The following is a 13,083-nucleotide window of genomic DNA, read 5'->3' on the forward strand; positions in this document are numbered from 1 at the left end:
ATCCACAGTTAGGGGCCGTCTGTAAAGGTGGCTTCTTTATCAGCGGCATAAAAGCTGATAGGTTTGAATGCATATTGTATGTGTACTAACTGAAATCTTATCAGAAACATGTTGGGTCATTTTCACAGGTTTCCGTTTCCTTACAACGGGTCAAACTGATGTCATTTGGACATTTTGCACCAAAAAAAAAAAACAACAATTCTTTTGTTATTACATTTTCTCCCGGTCCCTAAATGTCTTTGCTCCACGAAAGATAGTTAATTTGTATTGTTTATTTCACTTTTGTATATTATCTACCTCACTTGCTTTGGCAATGTTAACACATGTTTCCCATGCCAATAAAGCCCCTTGAATTGAATTGAAAGCTTTACCAACGTCTACTAGATTGAAGCGTTCATTGTATCGATGTATGACATTATTCTGGTGAGCAAGGGTTGATTTCGTCTTCTAGGACAACAAGTAATGACAGAAGAGAAGATGCATGTATCTATTTGTAGCCAAGTTGACAAACAAATAGCCTATCGAATTATCGGAAATTAAATTAAGCAGATTTTCACGATCACATTTAGTCCGGCAGTTGCGGATGGGTTACGAGCATCCACGCTGGATGCGGTTGAACAAACAGCTGACCAGCGCATCACTAATATCAATGACGCTACCGATATGCATTCCATCATAACCTTTTAAGCAGTATAATGGTATTATTAAAGACTTTATATGGGTGGGAAAAAGACCACGCATCAGTACGCAGAAAATCCTTTCCCCTAAAGAAAGAGGGTTAAGACGGCCACTGTAGTCCTGTATAACGTGACTTTTGATTTAAGACAGTTAAGAACAAATTCTCATTTACAATGAAGGCCTAGGAACAGTGGGGTTAACTGCCTTGTTCAGGGGTATAACGACAGATTTTTACCTTGTCAGCGCAAGGATTTGATCTTGCAACCTTTCAGTTACTAGTCCAACACTCGAAGCACTAGGCTACCCTGCTGTGACTTTCCAGCTATCAAGAATGACTCAGAACTGGAGGAGAGGATGTTGAGGTGAGGCGGTTTGGAAAGTGGTTTGAAAAGTGGTTTGACAATTCCTTTAGGACGTTATATATTCTATCCCAAAAAAAGAGCCAATGATACAGAAATGAGGGACATCAATCCAATTCTAGGCCATTCTAGGGCAGTGTGAATGTCAATTACATACAAGGATCAAAGAGTCTCTACATAGACCAAGATATGCTTCTGAGTGGTAGAATCCTGCTATTGGAATGGGGAAGCAGTCAATCATTTGGGGGAAATGGGTAAGAGAAGGGGTTCATACTCTGGGTGACCTGCACAAGAATTTGGTCTTTTTGTCATTTGAAGAAATGGGGGAATAAGTATAAACTGTGTGATAATGAGGTATGGAGATATATGCTAATTAAAGCTGTGTGATAATGAGGTATATGCTAATTAAAGCTGTAATATTGAGGTATATGCTAATTAAAGCTATGTAATATTGAGGTATGTGTGTCAACACTAGGTGGTACCTTTATTTCAAAAGGCAACAATGTTGTAAAATATGTTTTTTCCCGATCAATGTTTGGCATACATTACCATCAGTATATACATATACATGTATATTCCTGCTACCAGTTGGTTTTCAGCCCTGGTCATACACAGGAGGAGGCAGGTAGCTGGGTCCAGGGGCAGGCAGGAGGTCATACACAGGAGGAGGCAGGTAGCTATATTCTATATTATTATTATTCTATAATATTATTCTATATTATTATTGCTGCACTGCGGGAGAGAGGTCTCAAGGTAAGAATTTAACATGTTCTGTTTTACACCTGTTGCACGTGGCAAATAGACGTTGAAACTCGAAACACCTGTGCGCCACTTTATATTTAGCAAATAAAGCCATACTTGACGTAGCACATTCATTATTTACAGCGCCTTCGGAAAAAGTATTCAGACCCCTGGACTTTTTCCACATTTTGTTATGTTACAGCCTTATTCTAAAATGGATTAAAATAAATACAAATCCTCAGTTTATTTTTTATTTATACTTCTTCTATTATTAATTATTTGATTCTTCTTCTCGATATGGATTATTGTACTGTAATGTTGAGGGAGTTTTTTACACACACACACACACACACACACACACACACACACACACACACACACACACACACACACACACACACACACACACACACACACACACACACACTGCATATTCTGCTGCTGCTGGAAACTGTATGAAACTGTATGTGACTAATAAAATGTGATTTGATTTGAAAATGGACAGATATACTGAAACCTGTAGCTGAAGATGGGGAAAACCAGTGAAAAATGTCTAACAGCGTCTATGCTCAAACCGCAGAGAAAAAATAAGACACAGACAGATGCTCCAGCTTTACACATCCTGTCCATCGACTCAGGACCCCTTTTTACCTCCCAGTCCAGGTTTCCAGGGTTTTTCCTCGAGGGTAGTGCACGACCAGAGGCATCTCTCCTTTAACAGGGAGTTCCCATGAACCCACGCAGCCATTTGCTCCGACAGGAGCTAAAAGGAACAGGTCAAGTCACCATGATTTTACACATTGACTGAATATAGGGTACCTTGTGCTTTAACTCCTACAAGCTGCTATGGACCCCTGACAACGCGTTACAGTAAATTAACAGTGGCCGTCCAGTTAAAGTAGGTGGCAATAAATCAGACTGGAGAATCAGACTGGAGAATCAGACTGGAGAATGTACATTCTTCACTCGAAGCATTTGCACCTGAGCAGAGGTTCCAGACTACTTTTTTTGTTTTTGTTTAAGTGAATAAGAGACTTTACCTTAAAATGTTACTTAGCTATTTATCTCCCTGTTTGGTCTCAGTGTATCCAGTCATTCTGCCATATCGATCACAGATCCAGGGACCTGCCAGGACAACAGCAGTTATTACATTACTCTAACGCCCTCTGCTGGCCAAATTCAGCGCGCAAACACAGACGACACACACACCGACACACCGACACACAAGTGGTATCAAGAACACGCATATCCTTGCTACAGGTCCTGAGCTAGACAGTTAGATTTGGGTATGTCATTTTAGGCGAAAATGGAAAAAAGGGTCCAATCCTTAAGAGGTTTAGTGATTAAGAGGTTTAAGTACGTTACTGTGATTGTTTTCAATCAAAATTATGAAAAAGAAACAGCAAAATCAAATTTCTCAAGCAAGAATTTAGCTAAGACAGAATCCTACTCATTACTCCATGTGCTTAACCTACGTCACTTATGTCAAGCAAGATGGCGCTGGCAAAGATGGTCGCCTCGCTTTGAGTTCTTAGGAAACTATGCAGTATTTTATTTATTTTTTATGTATTATTTCTTACATTGTTACCCCAGGAATTCTTAAATCATACAGCCGTGAGGAACTATTGGATATAAGAGCAACGTAAACCTACCAACAAGTGGATCCTCTGTTTTGACCACCACCCAGGACAATGGATCAAATCCCAGAAACCGACCCAAAACAATGCAGCCACAGAAGGGGCAGACAGAGTGGCTTCCTGGTCAGGCTCTGTAGACGTGCACATCAATCACATGTATTTATAAAGCCCTTCTTACATCAGCTGATGTCTCAAAGTGCTGTACAGAAACCCAGCCTAAAACCCCCAAACAGCAAGCAATGCAGGTGTAGAAGCACGGTGGCAAGGAAAAACTCCCTAGAAAGGCCAGAACCTAGGAAGAAACCTAGAGAGGAGCCAGGCTATGAGGGGTGGTCAGTCCTCTTCTGGCTGTGCCGGGTGGAGATTATAAACCTAGAGAGGAGCCAGGCTATGAGGGGTGGTCAGTCCTCTTCTGGCTGTGCCGGGTGGAGATTATAAACCTAGAGAGGAGCCAGGCTATGAGGGGTGGCCAGTCCTCTTCTGGCTGTGCCGGGTGGAGATTATAAACCTAGAGAGGAGCCAGGCTATGAGGGGTGGTCAGTCCTCTTCTGGCTGTGCCGGGTGGAGATTATAACAGAACATGGCCAAGATGTTCAAATGTTCATAGATGACCAGCATGGTCAAATAATAATCACAGTGGATCAGAAGTGGATGTTGAGGGTGCAACATGTCAGCACCTCAGGAGTAAATGTCAGTTGGCTTTTCATAACCGATCATTCAGAGTATCTCTACCGCTCCTGCTGTCTCTAGAGAGTTGAAAACAGCAGGTCTGGGACAGGTAGCACGTCCGGTGAACAGGTCAGGGTTCCAAAGCCGCAGGCAGAACAGTTGAAACTGGAGCAGCAGCACGGCCCGGTGGACTGGGGACAACAAGGAGACATCAGGCCAGGTTGTCCTAAAGCATGGTCCTAGGGCTCAGGTCCTCTGAGAGAGAAAGAAAGAAATGAGAGAGAATTAGAGAGAGCATACTTAAATTCACACAAGACACTCGATAAAACAGGAGAAATACTCCAGATATAACAGAGCTCCCGAAACATAAACTATTGCAGCACATTGCCCATATACTACTCTCCAATGTCCAGTCTCTTGACAACAAGGTAGACGAAATTCAAACAAGGGTTGCCTTCCAGAGAGACATCAGAGATTGTAACAGTCTCTGTTTCACAGAAGCATGGCTCTCTCGGGATATGTTGTCGTAATTGGTTCAGCCATCGGGCTTCTCCATGCATCGAGCCGACAGAGACAAAAACCTCTGGGAAGAGGTGTATGCTTCATGATTAACAACTCATGGTGTAATCATAACAACATACAGGAACTCAAGTCCTTCTGCTCACCAATTTCTTACAATAAAATGCCAGGCCATTTAACCTCCTAAGAGAATTCTCATCAGTTATAGTCACAGCTGTGTACATTCCCAATCAAGCAGACACCAAGACATCCCTCAAGTTACTTCATTGGACTCGATGTAAACTAGAGACCATATATCCTGAGGCTGCATTTATTGTAGCTGGGGATTCTAACAAAGAAAATTTGAGAACAAGGCTTCCTAAATTCTATCAGCATATTGATTGCACTATGTGCATGGGTAATACACTTGTGGGTGAAGGTAGGAAACAACATCTCCACTTCGGTGACCCTCAACACTGGGGCCCCACAAGGGTGCGTGCTCAGCCCCCCTTCTGTACTCGCTTTTCACCCACGACTGCGTGGCCACACCTCCAACTCAATCATCAAGTTTGCAGAAGACAAAACAGTAGTGGGCTTGATTACCAACAATGACGAGACAGTCTACAGGGAGAAGGTGAGGGAACTCGGAGTGTGGTGTCAGGAAAACAACCCCTCACTCAACATCAACAAAACAAAGGATATGATCCTGGACTTCAGGAAACAGCAGAGGGAGCACCCCCCTATCCACATCAATGGGACAGCAGTGGAGAAGGTGGAAAGTTCTTTGGCGTACACATCACGGACAAACTGAAATGGTCCACCCACACAGACAGACAGCGTGGTGAAGAAGGCGCAAGTGCCTCTTAATCCGCAGGAGGCTGAAGAAATGTGGCTTGTCACCCAAAACCCTGACAAACTTTTACAGATGCACAATCGAGTGTCAGGACCCAGTTACAAACTCGGGTCTCCGGTGTGAGAAACAGTCCCTTAGCAAATTGAGGCACTACTAGTCGGCAGAACCCAGAAGATGAGGCAGACACAGCAGTACTGGAGACGGTGTTTTAATAAAGTAAAAAGGAAAGTACTTCAGGCAAAAATATAAATCCACAACGTCAAAAGTAATTCCAAGAGAAAAAGGTAAATCCACAAGGTGGAAGGTACAGCAGGGGAAAAGCCTCAAAAGATAATCAAAAAATAAATGAACAAAAACAGAGTTCCACAAGAGAGTCCAACTGGAGTAACAAATGTTCACAGCATCACTGGGGCTGGTTGCTAACATTCAAACACACAGCAAAGAACTGAGGGAAAACTAAGGGTTTAAATACATTCAAGGGAAACGAGGCACAGGTGCAAATAATAATCTGGAAACAGGGGAAAACAAAAGGGTAAAAAAAGCACAATGGGGGCATCTAGTGGCCAAAACCGGAACAATCCTGGCCAAATCCTGACATCGAGAGCATCCTGTCAGGCTGTATCACATTTGCCTGGTATGGCAAATGCACCACCCTCAACCACAAGCCTCTCCAGAATGTGGTGCGGTCTGCACAACGCATCACCGGGGGCAAACTACCTGCCCTCCATGACACCTACAGCACCCGATGCTACAGGAATGCCAAAAAGATCATCAAGGACAACAACCACCCGAGCCACTGTCTGTTCACACCGCCAACATGGAGACCAAATCACTGGCCACTTTAATAAATGGATCATTTTAAATAATGCCACTTTAATAATGTTTACATATCTTACATTACTCATATCACATGTATATACTGTATTTTATACCATCTACTGCACCTTGCCGCTCGGCCATCGCTCATCCATATATTTAGATGTACATTCACCCCTTTACATATGTGTGTGTATAAAGTAGTTGTTGGGGAATTGTTAGATATTACTTGTTAGGTATTACTGCACTGTCGGAACTAGAAGCACAAGCATTTCGCTACACTCGCATTAACATCTGCTAACCATGTGTATGTGACAAATAAAATTTGATTTGAGTCGACTTTGCCTTGGGTCAAAACGGGCACCTGGCTCACGCCCGAGAGGCAGCCCGGTTCCAACGCCAACCCAGTTGACCCGGGGTTGGGCCCATGGGGCATTAATCTAATACCTTGGATCAGGTCATATGTGTGTGGAGAAGTGGTCGGAAAATGTTCCATGTGTTCCCTCAATCTTTGCAGCTTTTTTTTTTACTGTTAATAATTTTCTGAAATGTGTAAAAAAGAGACGGAACGAACGATAACAATGAGTTTATTTATTGACTAAAGTAGTATTTGAGCAGTACAAATGAACCTCAGTCAATTCCAGAACACAAAAAGTTACTTTACTGTTAAATTTCTAATATAGAAGTACCCTGTTACAATGTTAGGCTGTTAAGCCACTCATACGTTTGGTTGAAGAAGACAAAATGCCAGCAATGAAGTCAATCGTTCAAAAAGCTAAATAATGTCTACAAAAGCTAAAATAACGTGTAGAAAAAAGCTCAATAATTCATACAAAAGGCTAAATAATTCATACAAAAAGCTAAATCATTTAGACAAAAAGCTAAATCATTTAGACAAAAAGCTAAATAATTTTAACAAAAGGCTAAATAATTCATACAAAAAGCTAAATCATTTAGACAAAAAGCTAAATCATTTAGACAAAAAGCTAAATCATTCATACAAAAAGCTAAATCATTAAGACAAAAAGCTAAATCATTTAGACAAAAAGCCAAATCATTCAGACAAAAAGCTAAATCATTTAGACAAAAAGCTAAATCATTTAGACAAAAAGCTAAATCATTCATACAAAAATAATTTTCATGGGCTTTTCACCTTTCACTTGTTATTTCCCTTTGTCTGCATCTCAAATTTCATCCTTTTTGCTACGTAGTGCACTATGTAGGGAATACGGTGCCATAAGGATCTGGTCTAAAGTAGTGCACTATGTAGGGAATACGGTGCCATAAGGATCTGGTCTAAAGTAGTGCACTATGTAGGGAATAGGGTGCCATAAGGATCTGGTCTAAAGTAGTGCACTATGTAGGGAATACAGTGCCATAAGGATCTGCCATAAGGATCTGGGATCTGGTCTAAAGTAGTGCACTATGTAGGGAATACGGTGCCATAAGGATCTGGTCTAAAGTAGTGCACTATGTAGGGAATACGGTGCCATAAGGATCTGGTCTAAAGTAGTGCACTATGTAGGGAATACGGTGCCATAAGGATCTGGTCTAAAGTAGTGCACTATGTAGGGAATACGGTGCCATAAGGATCTGGTCTAAAGTAGTGCACTATGTAGGGAATACGGTGCCATAAGGATCTGGTCTAAAGTAGTGCACTATGTAGGGAATACGGTGCCATAAGGATCTGGTCTAAAGTAGTGCACTATGTAGGGAATACGGTGCCATAAGGATCTGGTCTAAAGTAGTGCACTATGTAGGGAATACGGTGCCATAAGGATCTGGTCTAAAGTAGTGCACTATGTAGGGAATACGGTGCCATAAGGATCTGGTCTAAAGTAGTGCACTATGTAGGGAATACGGTGCCATAAGGATCTGGTCTAAAGTAGTGCACTATGTAGGGAATACGGTGCCATAAGGATCTGGTCTAAAGTAGTGCACTATGTAGGGAATACGGTGCCATAAGGATCTGGTCTAAAGTAGTGCACTATGTAGGGAATACGGTGCCATAAGGATCTGGTCTAAAGTAGTGCACTATGTAGGGAATACGGTGCCATAAGGATCTGGTCTAAAGTAGTGCACTATGTAGGGAATACGGTGCCATAAGGATCTGGTCTAAAGTAGTGCACTATGTAGGGAATACGGTGCCATAAGGATCTGGTCTAAAGTAGTGCACTATGTAGGGAATACGGTGCCATAAGGATCTGGTCTAAAGTAGTGCACTATGTAAGTAGTAGTGCACATAATAAGGATCTGGTCTAAAGTAGTGCACTATGTAGGGAATACGGTGCCATAAGGATCTGGTCTAAAGTAGTGCACTATGTAGGGAATACGGTGCCATAAGGATCTGGTCTAAAGTAGTGCACTATGTAGGGAATACGGTGCCATAAGGATCTGGTCTAAAGTAGTGCACTATGTAGGGAATACGGTGCCATAAGGATCTGGTCTAAAGTAGTGCACTATGTAGGGAATACGGTGCCATAAGGATCTGGTCTAAAGTAGTGCACTATGTAGGGAATACGGTGCCATAAGGATCTGGTCTAAAGTAGTGCACTATGTAGGGAATACGGTGCCATAAGGATCTGGTCTAAAGTAGTGCACTATGTAGGGAATACGGTGCCATAAGGATCTGGTCTAAAGTAGTGCACTATGTAGCGAATAGGGTGTCATTTGTGAACTAAGGCTATATATATTACATACTTTATGACATACAACTAATGTACATTTCTCCTATCTATATGCATAAGGAGGCAACATGTTTCCATACCCAGCATGAAAATCATGACTACTGACAATGTGTGGTAAAATATCAAATAAATAAATAAAATAATTTTCTAAACGTCGTTTTGAGGTCAAAATACCTATTTTTCTAACCTGTTTATTAAAGAGGCAGCTTAACTAATTCTCAATGCTTATTAATTCCTTGTTGAGAATAACAAATCTACTTTGCACTTAAGTGTGTATCAATACTTTTCTAAAAACTTATAGTTAAACAGGTATATCTTGTTAAGATAAAACTATTTTGTTTATAAGTATGTATCAAGACTAATAACGCATACTGTCTGCAGCTTGTATTTATATTCTCCATTAATCTTTACACTATCAAGAAAAGCTGGTAGATTTGGCAGGTAGAGCTGCTGTTTTCTGATCTACAACCAGTTGTAATCAGGTGGCAGCTCAACAATGCATTCTCCAGGGGGGGGCACCACTGATCTAGAACCAGTTCTAGTCAGACAATGCTTTATTCTTCAGGTGGCAGCTCAACAATGCATTCTTCATCGGGGAATTCAACTGATGTAGGACCAGTTTTAATCATGTCTAAAATGTATTCTTCTTCAGTAGGGAGTTCTACTGATTCCAGATCAAGTTCAGGAGCCTGGACAGCATCTAGAGACAGGGACATGGAGTTAAAGCATGGCCTGAAACCTCACTTATCAAATTGTTGTATTCTAACTTTTGATTGATTGATTGATGATTGGTCAATCGGCTAGCTCGCCGGTTTGATCGATCGATAGATTGATTTGATGTAGAGTGATTGATCCATGGTCCGACTCACTTCTCTTCAGGATGAGGTAAAGTAAGCAGAGTAAGACAGCCAGATAGATGAACTTGACCACACTCAGTACCATGGCAACCACCTGCTGCCCACCACCGCCCCCTAGTGGAGAGAAGAGATCTGTAACACACATTCGTATGACACACAAACAATACTCACAACTAGTATACTTGTGTGTGTGTGTGTCACACTCACCTATTGTTGTGACGGTCACCGTGACTGGGTCACTGTCGGTGGTGATGTTGTCACCGGTGACAGGATCTGGGCGCGTGATCACTGTGGCAACGCTGATGGTGTACTGGATTCCCGGGGTTAGGCCAGAGATCCGGGTGGAGTGGGAGGTGGAACTGTTGGAGTAGGGGAGGTGGAGGACGCAACATGGGGTGGTGGGATGAGGGGGGTGGGGGAAAGGACAGAGGAAAAGAGGAGGGGTGTGGCAAGGAGGGAGAGAAGGGTGGAGGAGAGAAAGATGAGGGTGAGGCTGGAAGCTACATGTGGTAATTCTGTAGCTATGATCAGCTGTCTGCATCAGAGGGGGCGTGTCCCAATGCACAGTCACATGATCAGTCCCTTCAGACTCCGCCTTTAGCCGCTCAGGGGGTACAGCGCCTGTCAATTCAATAGATATAAATGTCAATTAAATAGATATACACTAGTGTTCAAAAGTTTGTGATCACTTAGAAATGTCCTTGTTTTTGAAAGAAAAGCACATTTTTTTGTCCATTAAAATAACATAAAATTGATCAGAATTACAGTGGAGACATTGTTAATGTTGTAAATGACTATTGTAGCTGGAAACGACATATCTACATGGGATTTTGTGGATTATCTACATAGGCGTACAGAGGCCCATTATCAGCAACCATCACTCCTGTGTTCCAATGGCACGTTGTGTTAGATAATCCAAGTTTATCATTTTAAAAGGCTAATTGATCATTAGAAAACCATTTTGCAATTATGTTAGCACAGCTGAAAACTGTTGTTCTGATTAAAGAAGCAATAAAACTGGCCTTCTTTAGACTAGTTGAGTATCTGGAGCATCAGCATTTGTGGGTTCGATTACAGACTCAAAATGGCCAGAAACAAAGAACTTTCTTCTGAAACTCGTCAGTCTATTCTTGTTCCGCAAAATGAAGGCTATTCCATGGCGAGAAATTGCCAAGAAACTGAAGATCTCGTACAACGCTGTGTACTACTCCCTTCACAGAACAGCGCAAACTGGCTCTAACCAGAATAGCAAGAGGAGTGGGAGGCCCCGGTGCACAACTGAGCAAGAGGACAAGTACATTAGAGTGTCTAGTTTGAGAAACAGACGCCTCACAAATCCTCAACTGGCAGCTTCTTTAAATAGTACCCACAAAACACCAGTCTCAACGTCAACAGGCGACTCCGGGATGCTGGCTTTCTAGGGCCAATGGAAACAGTCATTCAGCCACTAATTTCTCTAGACCCATTCTCTCTCTACTTCTTGGAGGAGCTTCCATATATTGCTTCCACATATTGCTTTCACCTCATTACATTGTACAGTAATAAGGTACAGGTTACAGTTGGACTTCTATGTACTCTCTTTAGGCCGAAGGCGAAGGAGTAGGGAGTGAATAGGGACTGATTAAACTGTCAGTCGTCCTCACTCACCTTGGCAGATGAAACCATGTCGTTCCACGGTCTCGCCACAGGATCTGGACAGTAGTTTATTCTCCCCTTTGAGGCTGGTCTCCAGACAACCACAGAGTCCAGGTCCAGGACTCTTTATATACCAGCGATCATAGCTCAGCCCCTGGCCATCCACCCACATCCACCCCCAGCCACCAGGGGCAGTGTGGGGCTGCAGACCCAGCCAGAACGTGTCCCTCTCACCTGCAGCCATGGTCTGCAGAAGGAACTGGTACTGATCCTGGGTGCTTAGGACAGCCAGGTCAACGTAGTGCCTGTGTTACAACAGGTAGAAATAAATAATAAATAATAAAAATAAAAAAAACATCCTTTGTTAATTCTAAATTGAGACACTAGAGCCTTTTCTCATTTGCTTTCTCTCTCTTCCGTGACCTGGAAACCGATAAGTGGTCGAGGAGAGTGTTGTTAGTAGGCAAACAGAAGACGGTGCTCCCGTCCGCGATCGTCTCCTTTAGATAGGTAGATAGATGACTCATCTTTGTATCTCTTGCATTATAGCGCCTGTGACAGTGTATGGGCAGCACCGTTGAGGCTCCATTTTTTGAAGTAGTAGTCCATTTTCTTCATCACCATTGACTCCAACAGGGTCACCAGGAGGAAACAGGAAATGAAGTTGGTTGTCCCACCCAGTTGACTACATTTAAAATGGCGGAAGCCTTCAATGGCAGCCCCCATGCCAATACAGCCTTTTCGAGACCTCTATCATTCTCCATGATCCAACCTGAGTCCTTCCCACAACCTTTGAATCAGCTATAGTTTTCTTCAAGTAGAAAAGTATGCAAACATTTAAATGATATGCTACTTTTTAAATCTATAAAATGTTTTGCACAGCTAGCTAAATTTGTTTTTGTTTTTTTGGGGGGGGCGGATTCCACCCTGCGAACGTCATTTGCCTGATGACACACAATTGGGAGAAGGAGAGTCTAATTTCATACAAGCGCATTTTCTATCCACCTTTCCCTTTCCTCGAATACCTTTTTGACTTTTAAAAACCCCCAACAAGGATGCCAGAGAGGACGGAGGAGAGAGAGGATGCCAGAGAGGACGGAGGAGAGAGAGGATGCCAGAGAGGACAGAGGAGAGAGAGGATGCCAGAGAGGACGGAGGAGAGAGAGGATGCCAGAGAGGACGGAGGAGAGACAGGATGCCAGAGAGGACGGAGGAGAGAGAGGATGCAGGTGTTGAGGGAATATAATTGAGAAAAGGCCCTGGTTATGTTTATTTTGGTCCTCTCCTATTGGCTAAATCTGGCATCTGCATCTGTGGTTTAATTTTACGGTGCAACTTACTGTGTAAAAAACAAAACAAAAAAAACCACTCACACTTTCTTTATTCTTCTACCTGACACTGATTGTGTCTCTGGATAAGAGGATCTGCTAAATTACTCAAATGTAAATGTACCTCTGACAGAACCGCCTGGCCTGGATCCAGGTCACAGCCCTGTCTCTGTCTCTCCTCTCCACTTGGTACCACAAGGCAGAACTGCTCAGTCCCAACGCCAGGCCCTGCCACAACACTACGACACACAGATCAACACAAAATACAAATAAATAAATCAACAGGATCATCAGAGTAGGAGTTAGATCTGATCAGTTCAACCAC

The 13,083-nt window shown here is 42.6% G+C and overlaps 1 protein-coding gene across 1 annotated transcript in view; it reads right to left on the reverse strand.

The window, feature by feature from the left end:
• Positions 1-8,776: 8,776 nt before the first annotated feature.
• The window catches only part of LOC112239622, a 5,034-nt gene continuing 727 nt past the window's right edge, over positions 8,777-13,083 (reverse strand). The window contains exons 2-6 of the mRNA XM_024408052.2: positions 12,883-12,997; positions 11,443-11,735; positions 10,003-10,416; positions 9,808-9,909; positions 8,777-9,638 (exon numbers count right to left, since the gene is read on the reverse strand). Of these exons, the coding sequence (XP_024263820.1) occupies positions 9,493-9,638; positions 9,808-9,909; positions 10,003-10,416; positions 11,443-11,735; positions 12,883-12,997 (1,070 nt within the window). The 3' untranslated portion in view covers positions 8,777-9,492. The remainder of the gene's footprint in view (positions 9,639-9,807; positions 9,910-10,002; positions 10,417-11,442; positions 11,736-12,882; positions 12,998-13,083) is intronic.

This window comes from Oncorhynchus tshawytscha, linkage group LG04 (assembly GCF_018296145.1).
Source record: "Oncorhynchus tshawytscha isolate Ot180627B linkage group LG04, Otsh_v2.0, whole genome shotgun sequence".
Classification (NCBI taxonomy): Eukaryota; Metazoa; Chordata; class Actinopteri; order Salmoniformes; family Salmonidae; genus Oncorhynchus; species Oncorhynchus tshawytscha.